General features: G+C 46.5%; 1 protein-coding gene across 5 annotated transcripts in view; it reads right to left on the bottom strand.

Annotated features, from left to right (window-relative positions):
- IGSF3 (immunoglobulin superfamily member 3) overlaps positions 1 to 25,726 on the bottom strand; it is a 255,382-nt gene that overhangs the window by 139,594 nt on the left and 90,062 nt on the right. For 2 of the 5 annotated variants that reach the window (XM_034791926.1, XM_034791972.1), the window contains exons 1-2: positions 10,124 to 10,224; positions 8,717 to 9,544 (exon numbers count right to left, since the gene is read on the bottom strand). The exons of 1 other annotated variant lie outside the window; for it this stretch is intronic. In XM_034791926.1, coding sequence (XP_034647817.1) covers positions 8,717 to 8,759 — 43 coding nt within the window. In that variant the 5' untranslated portion in view covers positions 8,760 to 9,544; positions 10,124 to 10,224. Of the gene's footprint in view, positions 1 to 8,716; positions 9,545 to 9,721; positions 9,854 to 10,123; positions 10,225 to 25,726 lie in introns of those variants that run through there. 2 more of the 5 variants (XM_034791945.1, XM_034791935.1) reach the window with 2 other exon arrangements.

Below are 25,726 nucleotides of genomic sequence, written 5' to 3'. Positions count from 1 at the left end.
CTCTGTTATAGTGACTGAAGCCAAGATTACTGAACACTAATCAGTTCTTAAGTCATTTCATTGCCTCTAGACGAGGAAGAGGAATCACAGTGACATTTCCAATGTGCCACAGTGCAAAAGCACAATGTGGTAACATGCTGTGAAAGGGCTTTTATCATTTGGCTGAAACAGTATTTTCGATTTCTTTTGGATTATTACTGAAGTTATATTTTCATAACTAGAAAGACAAATTCCTTTAATGTCATCGTGTTGTTCCAATTAAACCTTCTAATGACAAAAACTTGCTCACATCCATCATTCTGAAACATGGTCTCTGTGTATTGATGGAAATGGAGTGCTTGGTAAGGTTAGCGATAGGACAGAGATAGAGATTATATAGAGAGACAAGGTGGGTGAGGTAATTCCTTTTATTGGACCAACTTCTGTTGGAGAGACAGAAGTTTTCAAGCTATACAGAGCTCATCTTCAGGTTTGGGAAAGGTACTAAGAGTGTCACAGCTAAATACAAGATCAAACAGATAGCACATATTCTAACTGAAGGGACCATTCAAGGTGAAGTGACCTGTTAACACACGTATAGGACTAAAGCAGGTGTTAATGGGGTACAGTGTTGTAATAAGCCATAAATCCAGTGTCTTTATTAAGACCATGATTTTTAGTGTCTAGCAAAGTTATGAATTTAAGCTCCCAGGCTCCTCTTTTCAAAGTGTTGTGCAGGTTTCCTTTAAGGATAAGGACTGATAGGTTCGTGAAAAGTGTTCACCCACAGGAGAGGGAGTATGGTCGTCTTTTATCATTTTCCAGTTTGAGCTCATTCGAGAGAGTCGCAATTGTCTGGTTTCACCCACACAGTTGTTGTTGGGGAATGTAGTGCACCGGATGAGGCACACCACATGTTGTGATGGGTATTTGTAGGACCCAGGGATCTTGAAAGGTGTGTTGTAGGGGGCGTAGATCACTGAAGCAGTGGAAATATGTCTGCAGGTTCCGCATCTGTTGTTTTGGTGGGGTCTGGTGCCCCTTTGAGTTGGTGTGTCCTGGTCTGTGGGGAGTTTGCTTCCAATGATGAAGCGCCTGGAGAGGTTGGGGGGGGGGGGGTTGTTTGACGGCTAGAAGAGGGGGTTCAGGAAAGATTTTTTAAGGATGAGGTCTCCAAATATGGATTGTAGCTGTTTGATGATACCCCATACAGGTTCCACTGTGGGGTGGCAGGTGACAACTAGGGGTGTGCAGTTGGAGGGGGCGGGAAATCATTTTTGTATTGAAGCACGTTCTCTCAGGGTATTTAGGTGGCCCGTTCCATGATGCGATCTACTTCTCTGATGGGGTGTCCTTGTTTGTGAAGGCAGATTTGAGTGTGTGTTACAGTATATAACCTGAACTTTCTCCTTGGAGCATTTTCTGTGGTATGAGTGCCTGGCTGCAGATAACCGATTTCTTGGTGTGTTGGGGGTTACTGGATCTATGCAAGTAGGCGGGTGATCCATGGGTTTTTTGTATATAGTTGTCTATAGAGTTCCATTGCTGAAGCTCATTGTGATGTCCAGGAAGTTGATGCTACTGTGGGAAGCATTCCAGAGGGAGTTTAATGGATGGGGGCGGTTGTTGAAATTGTGGTGGAAACCCATGAAAGAATTTAGGTTGCTTGTCCAGAGGATGAAAATATCAATGTATCTCAGGTACACCATTGGTTTGGGGTGCATTTGTCCAGAAATTTTTCTTCAAGGTGGTTCATGAAGAGGTTGATATATTGGGGAGGCAAGCTAGTACCCATGGTTATTCTCATGGTTTGGACAAAATTTTTGTTGTTGAATGTAAAATTGTTATGGGTGAGGATGAAGTGGATGAGTTTGGCCATGTGTTTAGCGTGGATATCTGAGAGTTGTCCATTGTCTTACAGATATTTGAGGCAGGCAGCTATGCCATCATTACGAGGCATGTTGGTGCATAGGGAAGTGACATTCATGGTGGCAAGGCTGGTATTCTGCGGGAAGTTGTTAATTTTGCAGAGTTTGTGGAGGAAGTCGGTTCTGTCCTTGAGGAAGCTGGCCCTTTGTGGGGTGAGTGGTTTGTGAATGGTATCTCTCTACTGCTGCTAGGACAGCTACACAGTCACCAGATAGTGACCAAACCAGTGGACAAAAAGGGCACCATTGTAGTCCTCAACTGTGATGACTACATTAACGAGGCCAACCAACAACTCTCCAACACGACCTACTATGAAGAACTCAAAGAACACCCCATACCACAATTAACCCAGGAATTTAAGGATACCATCAAATCCTTCCCCTAACAACTGCAAGAGAAACTCCACAAACTTATCCCCCATGAACTCTCCCCAGAGACCTTCACATCTTCCCAAGATACACAAAGGAACCCAGGAAGACCCATCATATCTGGCCATGGCACTCTTACTGAAGGAATACTGAGACTCAGAAATCATCCTCAAACCATTCACCGCAGCTGCAAAATGAATTTTAGATTCTATGGATCAAATACCTAACATCTCCAAACATTTAACCGGAGATCTATGCCTCAAGAGCATTGTATGGAGAGAGAGAGAATGCCAATGTCAAAACAAACGTAACAGGTTTGTGTTAACAAAGGCATATTCAGCATTTTAAAAGCCAGAGGCAGTCGTATGTATTACAATTCATTCCAGACAATGACTCGAGGGCCTAAATGCCCTTGATGCAAACAAGCAAGTCAATCACATCAAAACAGTTGTGTCTGGAACACTTTCCCCTTCCTCCCAGACAGCTTTCTGTAACAAGAAGTTATTGAGAAGGAGTTTGCAGATTAGAAATTACTTATCAGGCTAACGTCATTCATTCAGGGTATAGCATGGTTCGTGTCATATCAATGCGTCCAAGAGAGTTACACTTCATTAGCTTACTACTAGCTTTTGTCACCTTTCTCCAGGGCAACTATTTAAACAGATTCTGTGATTTATTCTGTACAGGCAGGAGAGGAGGGCCAGGAAAATTCTCCCTCTATCACCCGACCACCTCCTTTCTAAACAGTTTCCTAGCTCTAAACATTCAGTAACTTTCCAGACATGGAATGGATTCTCTCCCTCCCAAAACACACAAGCTCTATATTCCCCACACATCCTTGCATTATTATTTATTCATCCTTAAAATTTATATAATACATCTGTCAAAAGTGTTCTAGGTACATGAACAATTTACAATAAAAAGTGATTTAATAAAGAAAGCTAACTTGACACAATGTCAACTAAATGTCCAACTTGCAAAAACCAAAGCCCCCCAACATTAAAAGCTTAGGCAAGTAAGTAGGCTATGCAACATGCTTTTAAGTTCAACAAATTTCACAAAGACCAAGGGAGAAGGAGATTAGATTTTATAGTTAAGGTCCTTTTGCCCAAAATGCATGCAAGAGATGGTCAATTCAGGTAACAACTGCCACAGTATAACACCATGAGAGAGGCAGCTTCCAAGAGAAATAAGGACTCAGATCATAAAAAGCACTATAGATACAAGGACTTCATCTGCCCTGGGAAACAAACTGGCAGTCAGTGCTGTTCATGGGGCACTAGTATAATAGGTTCACTAAGGGCAGGTCTACACTTAAATCGCTGCAGCTGTGCTGCTGTAGCGCTTCACTGAAGACATGACTACCCTGACGGGAGAGCTTCTGTTGCCGCAGTTAATTCCACCTCCATGAGAGGCGGTTGCTATGTTAAAGGGAGAAGCCCTCCCGTCAACATAGCGCTGTCTACACTGCGGGTTAGACTGGTATAACTACATCCTTCAAGGTGTGGATTTTTCACACTGCCGAGCAATGTAGTTATACCTGTAACCCCTTTGGAGTTTAGAGAGCATGGCCCCTTTAAATCTTTTTCCTACGGGGTGAGGGGGAGCAGTAAGAGAAAGGAGGGAAACGCCAGGGTGTGGCTCTGGAGCCCCAGAGAGAAGGGCTGCAGCAAGCAGGCCCTCGCAAAGTGAAGCAGCAGAGAACCTGCCTAAAGCCTGGGAAGCACAGGATGGCCGATCGGGGACACCCCAGGACAGGAGCCAGGAGGAGCACTGTGCCAGGAAAACAATCGCCCGGGAAGGACAGGCCGAAGCTGGACCCAGTATCACTGCTGCCCAGAGCTGCATGGGGCTGTAAGTACTGGGGCTTGTAACTCTGCATTGGAAATAAGAAGGGAGGCAGCTAGCTAGTTAAGTGGAAAGGTGGTCGTTCTGTGTGGCTTTGCAGAAAGCGGCAAAAGAGGGCACCGGAGGGGTTTGTTGGAAAAAGTTTACTGGCACTAAAACCAACCAGGAGCACCCAAGACTCACTGCCAAATTGAAACTTTGCTCAGGACTCCTAAACTCTGTGTGCAGACACATTGCTCAGTGTCTGCCCTTTCAAACTGTGCTACCACTGGGCCTGTGGGCCCCCCCACCGTTTTCCTGTTCCCCCTATATTTCCCCTTGTTGTTTTTCTCCTCTCCTCCCTCTGTAAATAAATATTTCCCTTTCTTATATCCATTGTACTTTTCCTGTGGGTGTTCACTCTGGGGGGGTTAAAACAAATGCCCCTGGGGTAAAAAAATTTTCCTGTTGCATTCCTGCGTGCTCCTTCTCTTGGCCACTCTCAACCAAGCAATCCCAGCTAGCCAGCTGAGTTGAAACAGAAGAGTGGAGTGTCAAGAGCATACTGATGCTATGCAAACCCAACAGTCTAAAGAAGTGACAGGAAAGAAGCCTGCTCTATAGAAGAAAGGCCTGTGGGGCAGATGAGCAACCATCCAATATTATCCTGGGAGTCCTCTTGGCATTATCATTGTTTGTTTTATTGCAGCATGCTATTTACAATGATCTGAAGAAGAGGTTCTCAAACTGTGGCCCGCGAGCTCCATTCAGGTGGTCTGTGGATAGTTTCCTCTAAGGTGCATGCCTGGGCGGCCACACATGAGAGAATGAAGGGCCACCCACCTAATTAGTGGAGCCGCGCAGGCGTGGCTCCACTAATTAGGTGCCTGGACCTGGCGAAGACACACATGTGAGGTGGTAGCCTTGGGGGGGTGGTAGGTGGGAGGGGGCAGTGGGGTGAGAAGAGGGGGTAGGGGGAATTTGGGACGTGCAGGGCTGCGGTGGCCAGAGAAAGTGGAGACTTTCCCCAGCTCCAGGGCTGTGGCTGCCGGGGAAAGACGGCCCCCCCTTCCCAGCCTCAGCTCTATGGAGACCCTCCCTCCCCATCCTTCCCAGCCCGGGGACTGCCATGACAGGGGAGTCCCCCCCTCCCCATCCTTCCCAGCCCCAGCTCGGGAGCTGCCACAGCGGGGGAGAGAGGGCACATCCATCGCATTAGAAAGGCAAGACTACGGATATTAAAATATGATTGTGTGCTTTTATTTGTAGAACAAAAAATGTTTATTAATTTTTTTCTATACAGTGCTTTTATTCAATTCAACAGTAGTTAGCTAATGGTACAAACAACATTTGGAAAGATCATTAAATAGTCTGAGACCCTCAGCAATTTTCAAGTAGTTCACGAACAAAAAAGTTTGAGAACCACCGATCTGAAGTTTCAGGACCTTTCTGTAGCTCCACTCCCCTCTAAGAATCAAAAATCACCCCTTATTATGTATGAATGAAGTGAGGGAAGATGTGTATGTGTATATATCCCTACACACATCTGGATACGTACATATACATATATAATGTTTATAGCTCTTTGTGCTCACTCACGGGTGGCATTCTTGATACTGTAGAAAGTCAAATGTAAGTAGGAAAAAAATACCTATTCATAGACCAGTGAGAATGAGTTTTGCATTCTGTAGATGCCTATTGTATTATGTTTCCTTAAATATTACATTATAGACCTAAATAGTATCAGATTTTGCATCCCTGGAAGAGCAGGTAAATCTCATAACTACATACAAGATTAGTACTGCCTGGCAGAGGTATTAATAATCTTATTACTGCATGGGGATTATTTATAATACTTGCTCTGGTCCCCCATTTTATACTCAATGTGATGAAGTGCCACATACTTAAAGCCTTGAAACTGAAATACTGCAGTAAAAGAAAAAAGCAGCAACTATCTCAGAGCGTGACGCCCACATGCCAGCTGTGGGTTTTCAATCCCTTGTTCTGCGGAGTTATTCTGAATTTGTTAATATAAAATAGTAAATCAAGTACAAACTAGTTAAGTTGTCTTCAGCTTTTATCATAATCACTTTTCTTTTTACATTCTAATGGGTTTATAAATAGTAGAGCAATATGAACTACACTCCTTTTTAAGTGCACCTATCACCATAGTATCAGCACTATATATTATAGCACTAAAAACAAAAAACAAAACAAAAAAAAAAATCACTCTGAATCCTTATTTGGAAAGCCAGTCAGAAGATTTATGTTATAAAACAAGATAAAGCTTTTGACCCCCACCCTACCCTCCTCCTTAGCAAGGCAAATCAAGTCTCTAGCTTTCAGAAACACTGCCCTAAAGAATTTTTGAGTAGCCTGGGGCTTTCGGACAGAGCAGAAGGCTTCAAGGTACTGTCAGATCAGGTGTTATTAAAAAACACCAGTTCAGCAACTATCATGTGAACAGTTTAAAGAATTGGAGAACCTAAACTCTAGTGATGCATGCCAAAATGGGATTAGCCAATTTCCCCCTCTAACTGTATGATTATTTTTTTTAAAAAGGAACATCTTACATGTATGCCTCTACTTGCACACAGAAAGATACCAAAATGCTTTACAAAACTAGATATGCACATAGGATTCTGATGCATACCGTTGAAAAATAGCCCTTCTGAGATAGAAGGCAGCAGCTGTTTGATACCTTGGCAGCTTTTCTATACAACACTGATAGAAAATTAAGAACATTGGATCCAATTTTAATTGGAGAAGTATAAAACATAATTCATGTTAACAGAAAGTAATTACCAAGCTGGAATTTGGCCAGGGCACCAAAGAGAACACCTAAACTCTTATATATGAGAAGAGTTGTCAAGATCTGTGTTTTATATCTGATCTGAAAGACAGCTCCTCTAGCAACACAATGCCCCCTACTGCTATGCTGGAGTATCAGTTTAGTATCAACTTCGAAGGAAGAATAGACAGGCACCCATTCACTCCTTATTAGGTAAAGGTTATCCAGAACAATATTGTTCTTAATCCAAGAGGATTTAGTATTCAAGCATGTAAAGGTAACTCTATAAGCAGTTTCAATTCATCCATGTTGACTATCAGAATACAATAGATTCAGTTTGTAAATTATACAGCGGAGTAATCCAGCACAACCTTGGTTTCTAAGTGTTTTTCCAGAGTGTGGGGAGGTGAAACCACCATTGTTTTTCAAAGTTTGAACCCTATCCAAAAAACAGTCCAAAGGTTCATCTCTCTCTCTCTCTTCCGGCAAAGGGAAGGTAGCATGAGAAACATGAAATCGGAGATGTAGAAGCACGGCTGTGCAAGCCAAGCACAAGTTTTTGTTTCGAAGCTATCCTGCACTTGCTTTGCCAGTTCTTAAGACCAGACACAAAAGATGCTGCTAACTCTGCTTCTTTTCCTCTAATAGCTTAGAAATTAACAGAAAATCCTCACTTCCATAAGAGCAAAGGAAGCTTTCACCATTGCAAAATATCTCCCTTGAAAAATACCACCTGGTGAGTATTTTTCTAGTGTGGAAACAGAGTCTGTGTTTTCACAAAGATACCAGTTTACTCAAAATGCATTTTGTTAACCCTAGGCTAGACATATGGGCCATCACAAAGACACATGGGATGTTGCAACTAACTTGTATTCAGCCATTCTCGAAATTGTAAAGAGGTCTTGCATTGCTACAGCATCTCTCTGCCAGAAAGATCCCAAAGCACTTTACAAGACTATGTACATTCATCCACTGAACTGAGACAGTCACTTGTGGGATGGGACACAACAGCTGTTCAACTGCGCACAGCACATCTACAAGACACTTTAAGGCAGGAATTGAAGAATACTGTACCCAATTGGAATGGTAGGAGGAATTCAGGGAGACAGAGTATACTTACACAAGTTGAAGTTTAACCAGGAAGCTACCTCCACTCTTGTAAAAATAGAGATTACATTAAATTAATCTCACCATAGGTGAGGAGGACTTTGGTTTTATGTTTTTTACATCCAGCAACACAGCCAAGGCATTCCTTCTATACTTACTAGGAGAGGTAAGTGCTACCTTGCTGATTCACCAAAACTTAAGTTTCCATGGAGGTATCCCTGTCCAGTATTGACCAAGCTCAAATCAGCTTGTGAAATCTGACAAGCAAAGTTCAGAGTCAGAAATGGTACAGCTGTAGGCACAACAGAAAAGGACCATTCATTGCTCCCTTCTCATGCACAGTTTGCAAGTTCTGAATGGATCCCAGTACACAGGTATCGGGGAACACCTTTCTGTTCTGTGTTTGTACAGCACCTAGCCCAATGGGGTCCTCACCCATATCAAGGATTCCTAGGTGCTATGGTAATACAAGTAAATAATATAATGAATCTGTTCAATGTTGAAAAGGCCTTAGATATTTTTCTCCCTCCAATTCCAGCAATAGCAGTTGCATTTCTTTGGAAGAGCACAGGGTACTATCTGCCACTTGGAATCTCTCCAGAAACGGAATAGGTGTGATAAAGTCATATTTCATATAAAATGCAGTGCTAGAATGAGAAATGAATGGTGGGTCAAACTTTTAACAGATTATTGATATAGATAGGCAGCCACTTACCCAGCAGTAGAAGAGATGTCAGCTCTTGCAGAAGGCACCTCATCTTTGTAAGAGAGTGAAGATAAAGGGGCAGCTCTCGTTCCCTTCCTCCCTCACCTATTCTTTTATCTTCAGCTGTCAGACACCAATTGGCTTATATTTCCAGAAAAATATTTTGTTGGGAGTGGAAGTACAAAGTAGAGGGGAAGTGAGGGGTAGGGGAGAGAAGGAGGGGGAAAACAGAAGGGAAAAATAAAGTGAGGGAAGGGCTTACTGGGAAGCGTGAAAACGTCCTCAAATGCTAAATTGTGTTCCCAAATTGATGCTACTGCCTTTCCAGATCCTGACACACTATGTGTCTCAATGCCTTTGATTTTTTTCCAGGTCCAGTTTCAACACTGGCTGCGTATCCTTTCCTTTTAGATTAGTGCTCCAGGGAAGAGGAGGGAAAAGAGTAAGAGAAATCCTTTCATCTCCTCAGTCTGGTAATGCTAGTTCCTCCTCCCAGCGAAAATGTGCCTCCCAGAACAGTTCCCAAGAGTCAGTCACCGGCCCCGCAGCTGAAGATATAATGGGAGTTCAAAACCTCTGGCGCCCAAGCTTGGCTGCTACATGACAAGACAGCGTCAGTCGGTGTCTTTGCTTCTCCAGCTGTTTCCTTCCTTGGGAAGGGATGACCGTGAGCTGTGTCCCGATCTCCTCCACCCGCCAGCGGGGCTGGGCTCGGCTCTGCCTGACGGTGCGCTGCTTCTGCCGGTGCAACCGGAGCCGGGATCCTACCCTCTGCAGCTGCTCCCGCTCCGCCTGGGCTCGGCTCCTAGCTCAGCTCATCGCTCCTTTCTGCTCCCCCTGAGAGCAAAGTTAGCAAGGCGTAAGAAGCGGCCTTCCGCCCCCCCCTCCCCCCCCCAGCCCAGCCGGGCGCCCCCCGCGGCGGTCGGACGCGGAGGACAGCGCTCCGGGGAACCGAGCCCCGGGGCTGGGCAGACGCGATGCCCGCGCCGCGAGCCCAGCCCGCTATTGTCTCACCCTCGCGGCTGTTCGGGTCTCCAGCGGGGCTAATGCAACGGGAGAAGACGCTTCAGACGGGGCGCTCTGGGGGATGGCCCCTGGCTAAGGGGGGCGAGCAGCAGCAGCCAGCCCCTACCGGCTCCGCTGCCCCGGAGCGGGCTGCAGCAGCGGGAGAGCCGGGCGGCCCGTCCCCCGCGGAGGAGGGTCCAGGCGAGCGCTCCCCCTGCCCTGGCAGCCGGCGCTCGCCGCACCCCGGGCACCGCCACACACAGCAGCCCGGCTCCAGCCGCCCACGGCGCCTCCCCGCCCCGACTCCAGGTGTCCGGGCTCCCTCCGCACGTCGGTCCCAGGAGCCCCAGCTCCCCGCTCGCTCACCCACCCTGGTCCCCGCGGGCGCTGCTCCGCCCCCGGGTAACCTACCTGCCCCGCGCCCTTCAGCCAGCACCGCCCAGCTTCCATTCTCTGCTCGAAAAGCTAGGGGGAGGCAGGCGCTTCCTCTGCGCCGGGAAACTCCTCCCTCCGCTCCGCCCTCTGCCCCCTGGGCCTCCCGCTCCCCGCCCTGCCCCGCCTATTCCCTCCGCTCCCTTCCTCACCTCTACCCCCGGCAAGCTGGACTCAAGGCCCCGCCCGGGGACACGCCTGCTCCCGGCCGGCTCTCCGGGAAGCAGGAGGGGATGGGGTTCCCCCCTCCAAGAGGGAGGGAGGATGCAAAGGGATAAACTGGACACAACAGCATCTGCTTTTTGAACCGGGAGCCGGCTAGGATGACCAGCTGTCCTGATTTTATAAGGACAGTCCTGATATTTGGGGCTTGTTATTATCTAGACATCTATTTCCCCCTGCCCCATCCTGATTTTTCACACTTGCTGTTTGGTCACCTTAGAACCGGCTCATATTACAGCCAGGCTGAGATACTCCGGTTCCAGCTCCTAAGGCTGTAGATCAAGCTTCCCCCTCCTAAGGCTCCTTTCAATCCTTATTCGTTACTCATGCAAGCAGAGGCACAGGAACAGTTTGTATCATGGGAGTGCTCAGAGCCATTGAACTAAACTGTAAACCCTGTATATGCTGGAAATCACTTCAAGTCGGGGACGGTAGCACCTATGCATGCACATGATGGTTGTATGTACAATCAGGGCTGCCACTTTATGTCTTCGTGGGACAAAGGCAGGCCTCGCTCCGTCCCCTGTGATGTTTATTGTTGTGGCAGCATGTCCCTGTGACGTATTGGTGCCTGGCAATATGGCATCAAGACAGCTTGGGTGCTGCATGGAAATGTCACTGCCACAATGATATTTTGCGGGCTGGGAAGTGATTTGGATACTTGTTATTAAGGCCAAATTGCCAGATATTTGTCCTCCCACCCTACACGGACGAGATGATCACAATGGTTCCTTCTGGCCTTAAGGTCTATGAATCTATAAAATTAGGGATCAAGAGTTTGATTGTATCAAGCTGTCTCCAAAGGGGCCGGATTAACTTTTTGTGGGCCCAGCGCCAAACATATTTGTGGGCCCCCATTAGGGAAATAGGGCATGTGATGGGGGGTGGTCCGCAGAGCGAGGGGCCAGCTGGGGCAATGTGTCAGTCCAGCACTCAGTCCAGCACAAGGGCACTGTTTACAAACCCACAACTGCTAGGCGCACACAGGCCCACCGAGCCCTGCGCTGCCCGCATGCCCGTTCCACACTGCCCCCCGCCCAGTGCCCTGCCTTTATGCCCAGCACCCTCTCACCCAGAGACCTCCCCCACAGATCCCTATGCCCAGCACCCCCTCACCCAGAGACCTCCCCTACAGATCCCTATGCCCAATGCCCCCAGACCCACTATGCCGAGCACCCCTAGCCCAGAGACCCCTCCCACTGACCTCCCACCACAACTGCACAGCACCCTGCACACCATACCCCCTGCCCAACTCCCCCACCCACAGATCCCCTACTGTCCAGCACCCTTCACTGTCCCACCATCACAGCTGTACAGTGCCCCATATTCCTGAGGGAATTCTGCATCAAATTCTGTGCATAATATTTTAAAATTCTGCAATTTTTTTTTTTTACAATAAATAAATGTGGAAGCTCTACCATGGCAGTGGGGAGCAGAGGCCACTGAAGTGCGAGAATACCCTGCAGCCTCCCCTGCCCCCTGGGACAGGGACTTGGCAGTGATGCTGAACCTGACCCTGACACAGCACATGGGCCAGGCCTGCCACAGAAACACCCTGGGGCCCTGCCCCTTTCGTGCCAGGCACACCAGATGTGGGCAGGGAGGCTCAGCCCGGCAGCAGGATCCAAGTGCAGAGGGACTTAGTGTGGGGGGATCCAGATGGGGGTAAGAGGGTTCTGTGGGGGGCAGTCTGGGTGCAGGCAGCTCAGTGGGGGATCTGGATGCACAGGGAGGTGCCAGATGCAGGGGCAATGGGAGTCTGCAGGGGGGACCAAGTGAAAGTGGTTGGAGCTCAGCAGGGGGGTGGAAATGTCTGGGTGCAGGGGAGGTGGGGTTCATTTGGATGGGGTTCCAGGTGTAGGTGGTTGGGGCTCAGTGGGGAGGGTTTCTGGGGGGGGGGGCTCATCGGCGTGGTACAGATGCAGGGGAGGTGGGGCTTGTCAGGGTGAGGGTTTGATGGGCCTGCTTATCAGGGGAGCCCCAGTTGCTGCCAAGGGGATCCGCCATGCTGGACCCCCACTTCCCCCCTGCCCCCGCTTCTCCCATCCTCTTCTCTTCCCCATCCCATGCCCCTTCCCCACCGCTCCATCTCCTCCCCAGGCTTGGAGGACAGGGGGGGAACCTCCCCCCAGCACGAACCAATGGAGCGAGGTGGGGCTGGATCACTCCATTTCCTGCCGCCCAGTGATTGCAGGGTGGGCCCGACCCCACACTCATGGGGCAGCGGGAAGAAGATTGACCCGGCCCCAGCCCGAGCCCGCTCCACTCTGCTCCCCTGGTTCCCTCGTGGACATTCTGTCCAGAAGTCCAAGCCAATGTGTCTCCATTTATCCAGTGGCATATGTTCTTTTTGATTTTCATCCAACAATGTAACCCATCATACAATTTCACTTACCACCACCTAACGCTATCACATCTTATTTCAAGTTAACATAGTCCCTTCTCCCCAACATGCATAACTTCACCCATGACTAGGGCCCTACCAAATTCACAGTCCATTTTGATCAATTTCACGGTCATAGGATTTAAAAAATCATAAATTTCATGATTTCAGCTATTTCAATCTGAAATTTCAATGTGTTGTAATTGGAGGGGTCCTGATCCAAAAAGGAGTTGTGGCGGGGGAGGTCGCAAGGTTATTGTAGGGGGCTTGCGGTACTGCTACCCTTATGTCTATGCTGCTGCTGGGGCCACCCAGCTGCTTTCAGAGCTGGGTGGCCGGAGAGCAGCGGTTGCTGGCAAGGAGCCCAGCTGTGAAGGCAGAGCCGCCGCCAGCAGCAGCACAGAAATAAGGATGGCATGGTATGGTGTTGCCACCCTTACTTCTGCGCTGCTGCCTTCAGAACAGCCGCCACGCTCTGGCCACCCAGCTCTGAAGGCAGCACAGAAGTAAGGGTGGCAATACCACAACCCCCCTAAAATAAACTTGCAACAATGGGCAGCAGATGAACCCCCGCTTTGGGGAGGCTAGCCCGCTGGCCACATCTCTTCCGCCCAAGGCCGCACACCCCACACAAGAGCCCCGAACCTGCCCCCTGAAACAGGAGGAGCCCTGAGGGCCCCCCTCTGACTGGAGGAGCCCCGGCCTGCCCATCCCTGCCACAACAGGTCTCCCCACCAAGCACCAGGCCGAGCCACAAGCCACAACCCTGCGCCTGGCCAGTCACGCCCAGCCAGCCCCCTCACTCCCCCACCAGACCCTCCCACCCACTGCTGGCTCACCGCGTTCCCTCCTCGCTCCCCCACCCCCGAGAGCAGGGACATGGCAAGCAGACAGCAGCAGCAGGCAGTTGGGGCCTCGGGGAAAGGGCAGGCCACGACGGCCTAGGTGTCCGACAGTGGGTGGGTAGGACCTGCGCCAGAGAATGGTTAGCCTTCCCTGGCCTATTATACCCGCCACCCATGCTTGCGACCCCCACTCCCGCAACCACCTTTTGGGTTAGGACTCCCAGTTTGAGAAAGGCTGGTCTCCCCCATGAAATATGTATAGTATAGTATGAAAGCACACAAAAGACCAGACTTCGTGGGGGGAAACCAGCTTTCATGGTCCGTGATGTGTTTTTCATGGCCATGAATTTGGTAGGGCCCTACCCTTGAGTATCTTCACTGGACACTGTGGGACTACTCATAAGTAAAGTTATGCATCTATGTAAGTGTCGGTAGGATCAGGTCTTGTATCCCAAAATGCTTCAAAGAGTTACAACTGGAAAAATAAACAGCAAAGAAAATTAGGAAATAGAGACAACGGAGGAAAATGCATTTCAAGTTGAATTTGGAAAGAGATAAAGACTCACAGTCCAGAGCTTTGTCTACTAGACCATGCTGCTACGCAACTTAAGATAGGTTTGGGAGTATTTTTATTATGTACGGGTACCATATTGATATACACCAGATGAAGTCTAAAGAAGCATAAAATTGTGTGCACTGCAAAATACCAGAGATTCACTGAGCTTTCACATCCTCCTTTTCTCAAAGCTCTTCCAAGGTATTGCATAATGCATAGTAACAATAGTATACATAAAGGGACCATGCAAATGACATTACAGCATTATAAGACTAATCCTATTTTAGTCAAATTAGATTATAATAAGCACTGTGTGCTAAAGACTATTAATGGGAACCTATGTTTCAAAAGCTTCATCATCTCTGTGCTTGGTTCTCCTCCTTGACCCCAATAATAAAAATAGCTTCACATTCATAATAGCTCTTTTCACTTTCAGATCGCTTTACAAATATTCTTTGAGGCGAGCGAGGGTATTATCTCCGTTTCATAGATGGGGAAACTGAGGCCAAGAATGGTCAATTGACTTCCCCAAAGCTGTAGAGAGATTTGATGTTACAGCTAGATTACGGGGGTCATGGATCAGCATTCACGATGCACTCCCTGTCAGTACTCAGCCTGGGCTGGGGAAGCTAATAATCTAATCAGCAGATTAAATTCAGTGATGAATCTTGGTCATGTGCCACCTGAGGCCTGTTGTGCATATACTAAGAAGCAGCAGCTAGATTACAACCCAATGATTCCTACTGCTCCATTCTGGGCTGTGACAACTAGGCCACATCTCTGCCTACGGAAATATATTTGTAGGCATGGTTTATTCACATAACTTACATGATGGCTTAAATAAATACATACATGGGCAAAATATCCTCAAGCCCCAGGTCAGTGCAATGTGCTGGGACAGCACTGGGCTATGTGGAGCTCTGCACAGAGCTGCGTATCCATATTCACTTACCTCTTCTTCAGGAACTGCCAGACCACTTTGTTCATACCACTTGGTTGCACGGTTTGGTGGTGGGGTTGCCATATTAGCCAGAGGCTGGTGGGTGTACCTCTGATGGTGCCCGCACTGCTGCCCACAACATGGGGGTTCTCTCTGCCACTACTGGTGCACTGCTCAGAACTGCTTTTTACTTTGCTCACCAGAGCCTCCAGCATGTCTACATCCCTGCCCTCAGGGCAGAAGTGAGACAGTGCTGGTGGACCCCTGGCATGAGAGAGGGAATGATCCAGCTCACTGTAGTCCTCTGAAAAGCAACTGTGGCACTGAATCAGCAATTCCCACCAATTCCCATGTCTTCCCTAATGAATGGGATTGTACCTGTGAGACAATTCAGCAGAGTTCAGCATCAGGCTCCCCCAAGCCTTTGTGCAGGAAAAGGAAGTGACACAAAGCAGTTGCTGCTTGGATTAGAACAATTAGCAGTGGCTCTGTTACCAGGGGTCCCTCGAAAGAGTGGCTATGTTTAAATAAAACACCTTCCACTGATTTTCCCTGAAACAGCATCCTTTGCCTCAGGAAAGCAGAGCTAAGTGACACAGAAATTCAGTGATGTATGCAGTGTAGTTGTATCCGTGTCATTCCTAGGATGTTAGCGAGACACCCACCATGTCCTAGAACTCCTGCTCAGATAGGACTCTATTCCTGCCCTTAGAAAGATCTGCCACTTTGCTGAGGCACAGAGGGTTATATAATGAGGTCAGGAGGTCCCCTCCTGCGTGCATGTGGTGGATCTCAGCTATGATATTCTACTCTTCCTACACACACAGGCCTCCTGTGTTCCACAGATGGAGGGAAAGAAGAATGTCAGACTGCTATCTAGTCCTGAGAGAAGACGTCTGAATGCAGCTCGTCTATGTTATGGCATAATAATTACATTACTTAGCCATTTCATCTTCAAAGTGCTTTACAAACCTTGAATCCAATTATCATCAGTTACTCTGTTCCTGTACTTGTTACAGAATGGAGAGGGAGCAAACGTGGCTTTAAACCAGCTCTGTTGTCCATATATCCTGGGGCAGGCAAGGTCCTGCCCAGCCCCCTGGTGTAAATTAGAATAGCATCAGGGCTGCTCAAACTTATATACCACTTCCCTTTATAGTGGGAGAGCAGCACAGAAGCATAGGACAATGCGTAGTCATAAAGCCCTTATACTACTTCCATCCCTTTAAGTCACCAAAGTTGAAATGGGGGCCACAGTGTAACTGAGAACCAGGCCCATTATTTTACCCTCACAACAATGTGAAGTATTATTATCCTTATTTTACAGGAGGGAAAACAGACGCCGGGGGCCAAATTTGGCCCTACTTGAAATCAACCCAATTTGTTTCCTCTTACAGCAAAACTGAATCTGGCCCAGAGAGATTAAGACCCACATTTTTTAAAAATGCCACTGATTCAGGGTGCCTTGGTTTTTGTGTGTCCAACTTACCACACCATAAGTTCCCTAAATCAGGCAACCAAAAATTGCATCATCCAGCATGAGAGACCTCTTTTGGAAATGTTATTCCATATGACTTGTGCAAGGCCCACACTCTGAAAACCAGCGAGTGAGGAGGGTCTCGGAGCCCAGGCTCCAGCCCAAGCCCAAATGTCTACACTGCTATCTTTAGCCCCATAGTGTGAGCTTGAGTCAGTTGATCCAGGCTCTGAGACTCACTACCGAGGGTGTTTTTTGCTCTGAAGCCATATCCACAGTGAATCAGCAGAAGTGGCAAGATTAAGAATGTGTAAAATTATTCTAACTCAGAAGTTCTCAACCAGGTGGTCACAAAAAGGTATCAGTGGATCACAGCCACTCTGCTTTTCCTTTCCACATTGCTAAACCTGGGGAGGGGTCACAGCTACATGGTAGCAGGGAGTGTTCACAGTATGGAAAAGGGATATTCTCTGTGGAGAAGTACGGCAGTTCCACTGTTATATGCGTACAAAGTTTAATGAAAGTCGGAATACAATGTGTATTTCCAAATGTAGAGATCGCATTACGTATTTTTCTAACATTGATGACTACTAACTGCTCCGCAGAACGCTCTTTTTCTCAGCTGAAAAGAATAAAAAACCCTCAGAGAACAACAATGTGTCAGGACAGACTTGATTCACTTTCCCTATTGTGTATGGAAGTGGACATGCTTCGTCAAGTCAGCTTCAACGAACTTATCCAGAATTTTGCAATTAGAAAAATCTAGAAAGAAGCTATTTTAATTTCAGCATACATGTAAGTTTTGTGTCATTTCAAAAAATAAAATTTTATTTTACGGTATAGTATTGTTTTTATTTTGAATTACATATGGGGCGGCACCATAATCTTTTCAATGCTTAGGGCCTCTAAAGGTCTTAATCCGGCCCTGCTGAAGGTACTTTTCACAGGATGGGATAGTTAACCAAAATGTCCTGCCCAGATTCTGTCTCCTTAAGTTCTCCCTACAGTTGCAAGTGGATACAATAGTCTTCTCCAATTTCCATACTAACCTGTTATGTAACTTCTGAGTTTTACCCCAGAGGCAGATAAGATGGTACTTGTGTGTAGCTCAGATTGCACTTTCGGTTCCTTAAGCATGGAAGGAATTAGAATAACACAAATGTTTATTTATTACTATTTTTAATGTGCTAACCCAGTAGGATCCAGGGTTTGAGTGGACTAATCTGCCAGGGAGATGCGATAGATAGATAAATAGATAGATTCTCTCCCTCCTTACTGCCAAGGTGATGTGTCTTGGTCCTGTGGATAAACCGAGGGCTTAGCTTTCCAGAACAACTTCTTACCAGCACAGAACGTAATGGAAAAATAATATATATACATTTGGTTATACAGATAGGACTTTTGTCTGCATCTTGTGATGTGTGTATTTTTCTTGGCATGCCTGCCTGTTTCACTATCCTAAGGTCAGCACTGGCATGCTTAAACAGGCTACTGATGGATCATCCTGATGAGAAACGGCAGTATTTGAGATAACTCTGCACTAATCTGGAATACCTGGCTGCAGCACTGATGCACAAAACCTGTTGCCTCCTTTGAGAGAACACAGGAGCAGAAGAGTTAGAAACAATGAGTCACTTACTGAGTAGCAGAAAAAGCTAGTGCCTGTCTGGCTCACAACTTCAAACAGCTGTCCAGATGGTTGTGTTGCGTGCTCAGATTCTACGTCAGAAGAGCAAAAAACAAAACCTTCACTACCTGGCAAATGTCTGTTTAAATTTCATCAGACTTCTTTCACCATTAGGTAGCAAGACAGAAGTGAAAGATGAAACAGTGAGAGGAAAAGCATAACCCAAATGCACCTATGACCTCATGATGAGCAAGTGCTTTGAAAGGAAGAACAGCTTCCTGATCAAAGGAAAAGAGGTCTCCTATACACAGAACCCTGTGTCTTCTGTGTTTTGTCACAGATTTCACCGCTTGCTCCTAAGCCTAAGCTTTCATTAAAAAAAAAAGTTCTAGTCTTTATGAAAAAAAAAACCCTTCTGAATGGGAGCTGACACAGTGCTATCTTTCCAAGTCTGCAAAAAACCAAGAGCTCAGAGAGAGATGAAAGCTGTCCCTATTCACTAAAACAGAGATGTTAACTCTGAAACCTAATGATAACCCGCTACTGATATCAAGTCTTTTACTGCTGAGCATTTTAGCCCAATCCTTACAAAGCAGATGTATATATTTTTTCCCATTAAGTTCTGTGCTGAGTCATTCTGGAGAACAAAGTCCTGTATTTATCCACAGAACACACACAGTACAAAGCTTCCTTATCACACTGCTCTTCCCATGCCCCTCCCTCTAACGTGGAAGGACCACTGTGGATGGGGTGAGAGGGGAGATTATTCTCTACGCCTCACTCAGTCCTTACCATCTCCGCTGAGGCTAATAGCAAGGTGCCAATTAATGTCAGCTGAGGTGGTGATTTGGGACACACACACCTCTAGTCTGATTCTCAACTGCCTGGCTCCTCATGTTGTCATTCACACCAACCTGTGCAAAGTGCTACCAAGTCAGAGGGGGGTCATTTTACACACACTTAGCACAGTGACTACACAAAGGGCAGGGCAGTGGAGAATCAGGACTGAAGCCCAGATACACAAAGAGACTAAGACACCTAAATCCCAAATTTAGGCATACTGTGATCCCCAAAACCTCTGCTCAGCTGCCTCCTAATTCTGTAGTTGCCTTAATTCACTCAGTTCCTATATTTTTGCAGTAAAAGTCCTCTAGTCACCCAGGTTTCTGCCTCTGGGCATGCACACTGCTCCCTCAGAAGGTATCCAGATGCCTATCACAAGCCTAAGACCCAGCTGGAGCCTCAAACCTGGTGAAGATAGGCAGGGCAACACCTATCTCACTTGTGGGCTTGATCTGGTAGGCATGCTCAGAGCACAGCTAACACATGCAGAATGGCTGGAGGGAAGGGGGAGGCAGTGGCCTCTCTTATAACCTTTAATCCAGTGGTTGGGCTACTCACCTGAGAAATGGGCTACTCACCTGCTTCAAATCCCCCTCCCTCTCCCAGATGAAGAGACGTGAGGAACCCCTGTTCAAATCCCTTCTCAGATGAAAGAAGAACAGGAGTACTTGTGGCACCTTAGAGACTAACAAATTTATTAGAGCATAAGCTTTCGTGGACTACAGCCCACTTCTTCGGATGCATATAGAATGGAACATATATTGAGGAGATATATATACACACATACAGAGAGCATAAACAGGTGGGAGTTGTCTTACCAACTCTGAGAGGCCAATTAATTAAGAGAAAAAAACTTTTGAAGTGATAATCAAGCTAGCCCAGTATAGACAGTTTGATAAGAAGTGTGAGAATACTTACAAGGGGAGATAGATTCAATGTTTGTAATGGCTCAGCCATTCCCAGTCCTTATTCAAACCGGAGTTGATTGTGTCTAGTTTGCATATCAATTCTAGCTCAGCAGTCTCTTGTTGGAGTCTGTTTTTGAAGTTTTTCTGTTGTAATATAGCCACCCGCAGGTCTGTCACTGAATGATCAGACAGGTTAAAGTGTTCTCCCACTGGTTTTTGAGTATTTTGATTCCTGATGTCAGATTTGTGTCCATTAATTCTTTTGCATAGAGACTGTCCGGTTTGGCCAATGTACATGGCAGAGGGGCATTGCTGGCACATGATGGCATATATCACATTGGTAGATGTGCAGGTGAACGAGCCCCTGATGGTATGGCTGATGTGATTAGGTCCTATGATGATGTCACTTGAATAGATATGTGGACAGAGTTGGCATCGGGGTTTGTTACAAGGATAGGTTCCTGGGTTAGTGGTTTTGTTCAGTGATATGTGGTTGCTGGTGAGTATTTGCTTTAGGTTGGGGGGTTGTCTGTAAGCGAGGACAGGTCTGTCTCCCAAGATCTGTGAGAGTAAAGGATCATCTTTCAGGATAGGTTGTAGATCTCTGATGATGCGCTGGAGAGGTTTTAGTTGGGGGCTGAAGGTGACAGCTAGTGGTGTTCTGTTATTTTCTTTGTTGGGCCTGTCTTGTAGGAGGTGACTTCTGGGTACTCATCTGGCTCTGTCAATCTGTTTTTTCACTTCAGCAGGTGGGTATTGTAGTTTTAAGAATGCTTGATAGAGATCTTGTAGGTGCTTGTCTCTATCCGAGGGATTGGAGCAAATGCGGTTATATCTTAGAGCTTGGCTGTAGACAATGGATCGTGTGGTGTGTCCTGGATGGAAGCTGGAGGCATGTAGGTAAGTGTAGCGGTCAGTAGGTTTCCGGTATAGGGTGGTATTTATGTGACCATCGCTTATTAGCACAGTAGTGTCCAGGAAATGGACCGCTTGTGTGGATTGATCTAGGCTGAGGTTGATGGTGGGATGGAAATTATTGAAATCATGGTGAAATTCCTCAAGGGCTTCTTTTCCATGGGTCCAGATGATGAAGATGTCATCAATGTAGCGCAAGTAGAGTAGGGGCGTTAGGGGACGAGAGCTAAGGAAGCGTTGTTCTAAGTCAGCCATAAAAATGTTGGCATATTGTGGGGCCATGCGGGTACCCATAGCAGTGCCGCTGACTTGAAGGTATATATTGTCCCCAAATGTGAAATAGTTGTGGGTGAGGACAAAATCACAAAGTTCAGCCACCAGGTTAGTATCCCTGATAATGTCACAGCTGTTCCTGATAGCTTGTAGTCCATCTTTGTGTGGAATATTGGTGTATAGGGCTTCTACGTCCATAGTGGCCAGGATGGTGTTTTCTGGAAGATCACCAATGGATTGTAGTTTCCTCAGGAAGTCAGTGGTGTCTCGAAGATAGCTGGGAGTGCTGGTAGCGTAGGGTCTGAGGAGAGAGTCTACATAACCAGACAAGCCTGATGTTAGGGTGCCAATGCCTGAGATGATGGGGCATCCAGGATATCCAGGTTTATGGATCTTGGGTAGCAAATAGAATACCCCTGGTCGGGGTTCTAGGCATGTGTCAGATGAGTGCTCTAACCACTGGGCTATAAAGTGCTTCCCACTCTCTTTCTCTGGCCCCAACTCATATTTAATACAATGTGGAACAATTTCAACTAGCAAGACTAAGACGACCAGATAGCAAGTGTGAAAAATTGGGATGGGGGTGGAGGGTAATAGGCACCTATATAAGACAAAGCCACAAATAGCGGGACTATCCCTATAAAATTGGGACATCTGGTCACCTTAAGCAAGAATCATATCAGAACATCCCAGTGACTAGGGCACTCACGTGGGAAATGGAAACCTCTGTTCAAATATCTTCTCATCGGGCAGAGGAAGAAATGGAACTGGGGTCTCCAGTCCTCAGTAAGTATCTTAACCATTGGGCTAAAAGCCATATGGGAGGCCATTGCTGCCACCACCTCCTTGTCAAATTGTACATGGAGTTGGGAAGGCACCTAAGCAAGAGTAGGTTAGGTGGGGAGCTATCTAGTGTGCTAGGTTTTGTGGATCGCAGTCTCAGGAACCTCTCTCCCCCAACATGGCGTATAGGAAGGGCTGCCAATTTTGGTTGGCTCTATTCCTGGAGGTTTCATCACATGACATCCTGGAGGGTTGGCAACCCTATGTTCCTAGGCACCTTTCTCAGGGTTTGTGGTGATTTTTCAAGGTGCCTTAAAACGCCTAAGTCCCTTTATGGATTCAGGCCTAAGACTCTAAACTCCTTTCACAGAGGCTGCTTCACAGCCATCAGAAGGTTACAGCTTTCATTCACTACCGATGTGAGCCAAATACATTGTCCATCTATCACTGATAGCAATCCAGACACTCCCACTCACAGTTAAATATGGCTTGAAACTGGGTTGTATGATTTGCATGCACACAACACAATTTTTAAACCATGTTTCAGTACAACCATATGCCAGATTCACTTTCTAGTTCTTTTTGACAGATGAATTTTGACAGAGCTTGGTTTTCAGAGGGAGGGGTAGGGGAACTGCCACATGCCCTAAAATGGCTTCTGGCTCTGTAGCCGGGAATCACTAACTTCTTTTGAGAAGTTTTTGCAAATACCCTTTAACCTCATTTGAAGAAAAACAATTCAAAATAGATCTAGCATTGCGGTAGTGCAGACAGAATTAAACAAAGAATTTCATCTCGTGCCTAATTCCTGACAGCAGGTCCTTAGATAACAATAAGGAACACCACAATGAAATTGGAAGTAGTATTGGCTAATGGCAACAAGATGTCAGGATTCCTGGATTCTAAATCCAGTTTTGCCACTGACTTGCTTTTTGATATTGGGTTAGATATTAGACTCTCTATGCCTCAGTTTACCCATCTGTAAAGTGGGTAAAATAATACCTAATATGATGTTTAGAGAGCATTCAGATGTCTGATTTGTCAAAAGAGAAGGTATCATATTTTCATTAATTGCACAAGCACTCAAATCAGTCTCCAATTAAAGTCTGAGAAGGTGTTTACTCCATGTAATCTAAGAAGTACTGCAGTAAAACCAGGAAAAAGCAGACTTGCTATTCCTGGTATTTCTGTGTCAGAAAATAAGCAGAAAAATTACTCGGGTGTAACCAACATACACTTTCTGCCAACACGTCACAGAACTATGCTACAGCCCTATACAGACCAGGGCAGAAGTATAATTTTGTAACAAGGTTCTAATCTAGTTTGATCCTGCTTAGAAAATCAAGACAAAACCGTGTTATAACAACATGGTCAAAGTATCATCACATTATAATCATCTTCTGTCAGGAGACAGGCCTTTACATTTATAATCGGAATTTTCCTTGGAGTTGGAAAAGTTTTAAAATAGCATTTTAATTTAAATGAAACCACTTGTTTTGAGAGAAAGAAGGAAAATTGACAGAAATGACCTAAAAGGGCATGATTCACATCTCCCCTTCTCCCAACCTGTTAATAATTTTTAACAGCCCATTCAGAAACAACCCCTAACTAAGGACCTGATCCTGCCAAGACTTACACACCTGCTTACCTTTAACCACGTGAGTAGTCTCAAATAGTTCACTGATACTATTCATATGCTTACAGTTAAGCACGTGCATAAGCCTTGGCAGGATCAGGCCTAGATCACCATGTAGCCTGAGAGTAGCAAGATGAGTGTTAAGAAAGAGACATGGCACATAGCTATCCCATTTGCAGTACAGACAAGGCAGCCCTTTCTGACAGAAAGCAGCATAGCTGGTTAGAGACCCCCAGAAGGAAATTACAGTAAGAATAAATTTTCTGTACAGGAATTCCAAGAAAGATGAAGAAAAAAGAAGCCCTTTATCTATATTTATAAGATGGAGCTTTTCCTACATGAATAAACCTCTTAAGACATTTCCTGGGCACTGAGGTTATATATTTAATAGGTTTTTCTGGTATAATTTGAAAGTAGATCACCGCATTGCAATGATGCCTGCTTCACTTTGCTCCCAGCAGCCTCACTAGCTTCCTTCACCTGTGCCCTCAGAAACTAGAGCACCAGGTGTTACTCTCGCTATACCCAGAAAGCAGATTCCACCCCTTACAGACTTTACAGACTTTAGAGCTATTTGCTCCCCTTTTGACGTTCTGTCTTAGCAGGTTCTTGCTTAGGCCTTGCTTGCTTTCAATTTGTTGTAACACAACGGAAAAAGAATCACCGCAGAAGCTAAAGGAAAATGTAAGCCCTAATGAAACCATTCTCCAAACTCTTCATTCAATACCTTGGCCTGGTCTACACTATGAGTTTAGGTCGAATTTAGCAGCGTTAAATCAAATTAACCCTGCACCTGTCCACGAAACCATTTACTTTGACATAAAGGGCTCTTAAAATCAATTTCTGTACTCCTCCCCGACGAGGGGAGTAGTGCCGAAATCGACATTGCCATTTCGAATTAGGGTTAGTGTGGCTGCAATTCGACGGTATTGGCCTCCGGGAGCTATCCCACAGTGCACCATTGTGACCACTCTGGATAGCAATCTGAACTCGGATGCACTGGCCAGGTAGACAGGAAAAGCCCCGCCAACTTTTGAATTTAATTTTCTGTTTGCCCAGCATGGAGAGCACAGATGACCATGCATAGCTCATCAGCACAGGTAACCATGCAGCCCGAGAACCGAAAAAGAGCACCAGCATAGACTGTATGGGAGGTACTGAATCTGATTGCTATATGGGGAGAGGATTCTGTGCTAGCAGAACTATGTTCCAAAAGACGAAATGCCAAAACATTTGAAAAAATCTCCAAGGGCATGATGGAGAGGGGCCACAATAGGGACTCAGATCAGTGCCACGTGAAAGTTAAGGAGCTCAGACAAGCGTACCAGAAAACCAAAGAAGCAAACGGAAGGTCCAGGTCAGAGCCGCAGACATGCCGCTTCTACGCTGAGCTGCATGCAATTCTAGGGGGGGCCGCCACCACTACCCCACCCCTGACCATGGATTCCGAGGAGGGGGTACTCTCAGCCATGCCTGAGGATTCTGTGGACAGGGAAGATGAGGAGGAGGAGGAGGAGGATGAGCTTGCGGAGAGCACACAGCACTCCGTTCTCCCCAACAGCCAGGATCTTTTTCTCAGCCTGACCAAAGTATCCTCCCAACCCTCCCCAGGCATTATCCCAGACCATGAAGCCATGGAAGGGACCTCTGGTGAGTGTACCTTTGTAAATAAAAAACATGGTTTAAAAGCAAGCTTTTTTTAATGATTAATTTGCCCCGAGGACTTGGGATGCATTCGCGGCTAGTACAGCTACTGGAAAAGTCTGTTAATGTGTCTGGGGATGGAGTGGAAATCCTCCAGGGACATCTCCATGAAGCTCTCCTGGAGGTACTCCAAAAGCCTTTGCAGAAGGTTTCTGGGCAGTGCAGCTTTATTCCGTCCTCCATTATAGGACACTTGACCACGCCATGCTAGTAGCAAGTAATCTGGTATCATTGCATAACAAAGTCTGGCAGTGTATGGTCCCGGTTTTTGCTGGCATTCAAGCAACATCTGTTCTTTATCTCTCTGTGTTATCCTCAGGAGAGTGATGTCGTTCATGGTAACCTGGTTGAAATACGGGAATTTAATTAAGGGGACAGAGGTGGCTGTTTCTACTGGGCTGTTTGCCTGTGGCCAAAAAGAAATTCTTCCCTGCAGTTAGTCAAGTGGGGGGGGGGGGAGGGGCGGAGAT

This window comes from Trachemys scripta, chromosome 1 (assembly GCF_013100865.1).
Source record: "Trachemys scripta elegans isolate TJP31775 chromosome 1, CAS_Tse_1.0, whole genome shotgun sequence".
NCBI classification, from domain to species: Eukaryota; Metazoa; Chordata; order Testudines; family Emydidae; genus Trachemys; species Trachemys scripta.
The sequence above is the reverse complement of the archived record's forward strand: the minus strand, read 5'-3'. Positions and strand labels throughout refer to the sequence as shown.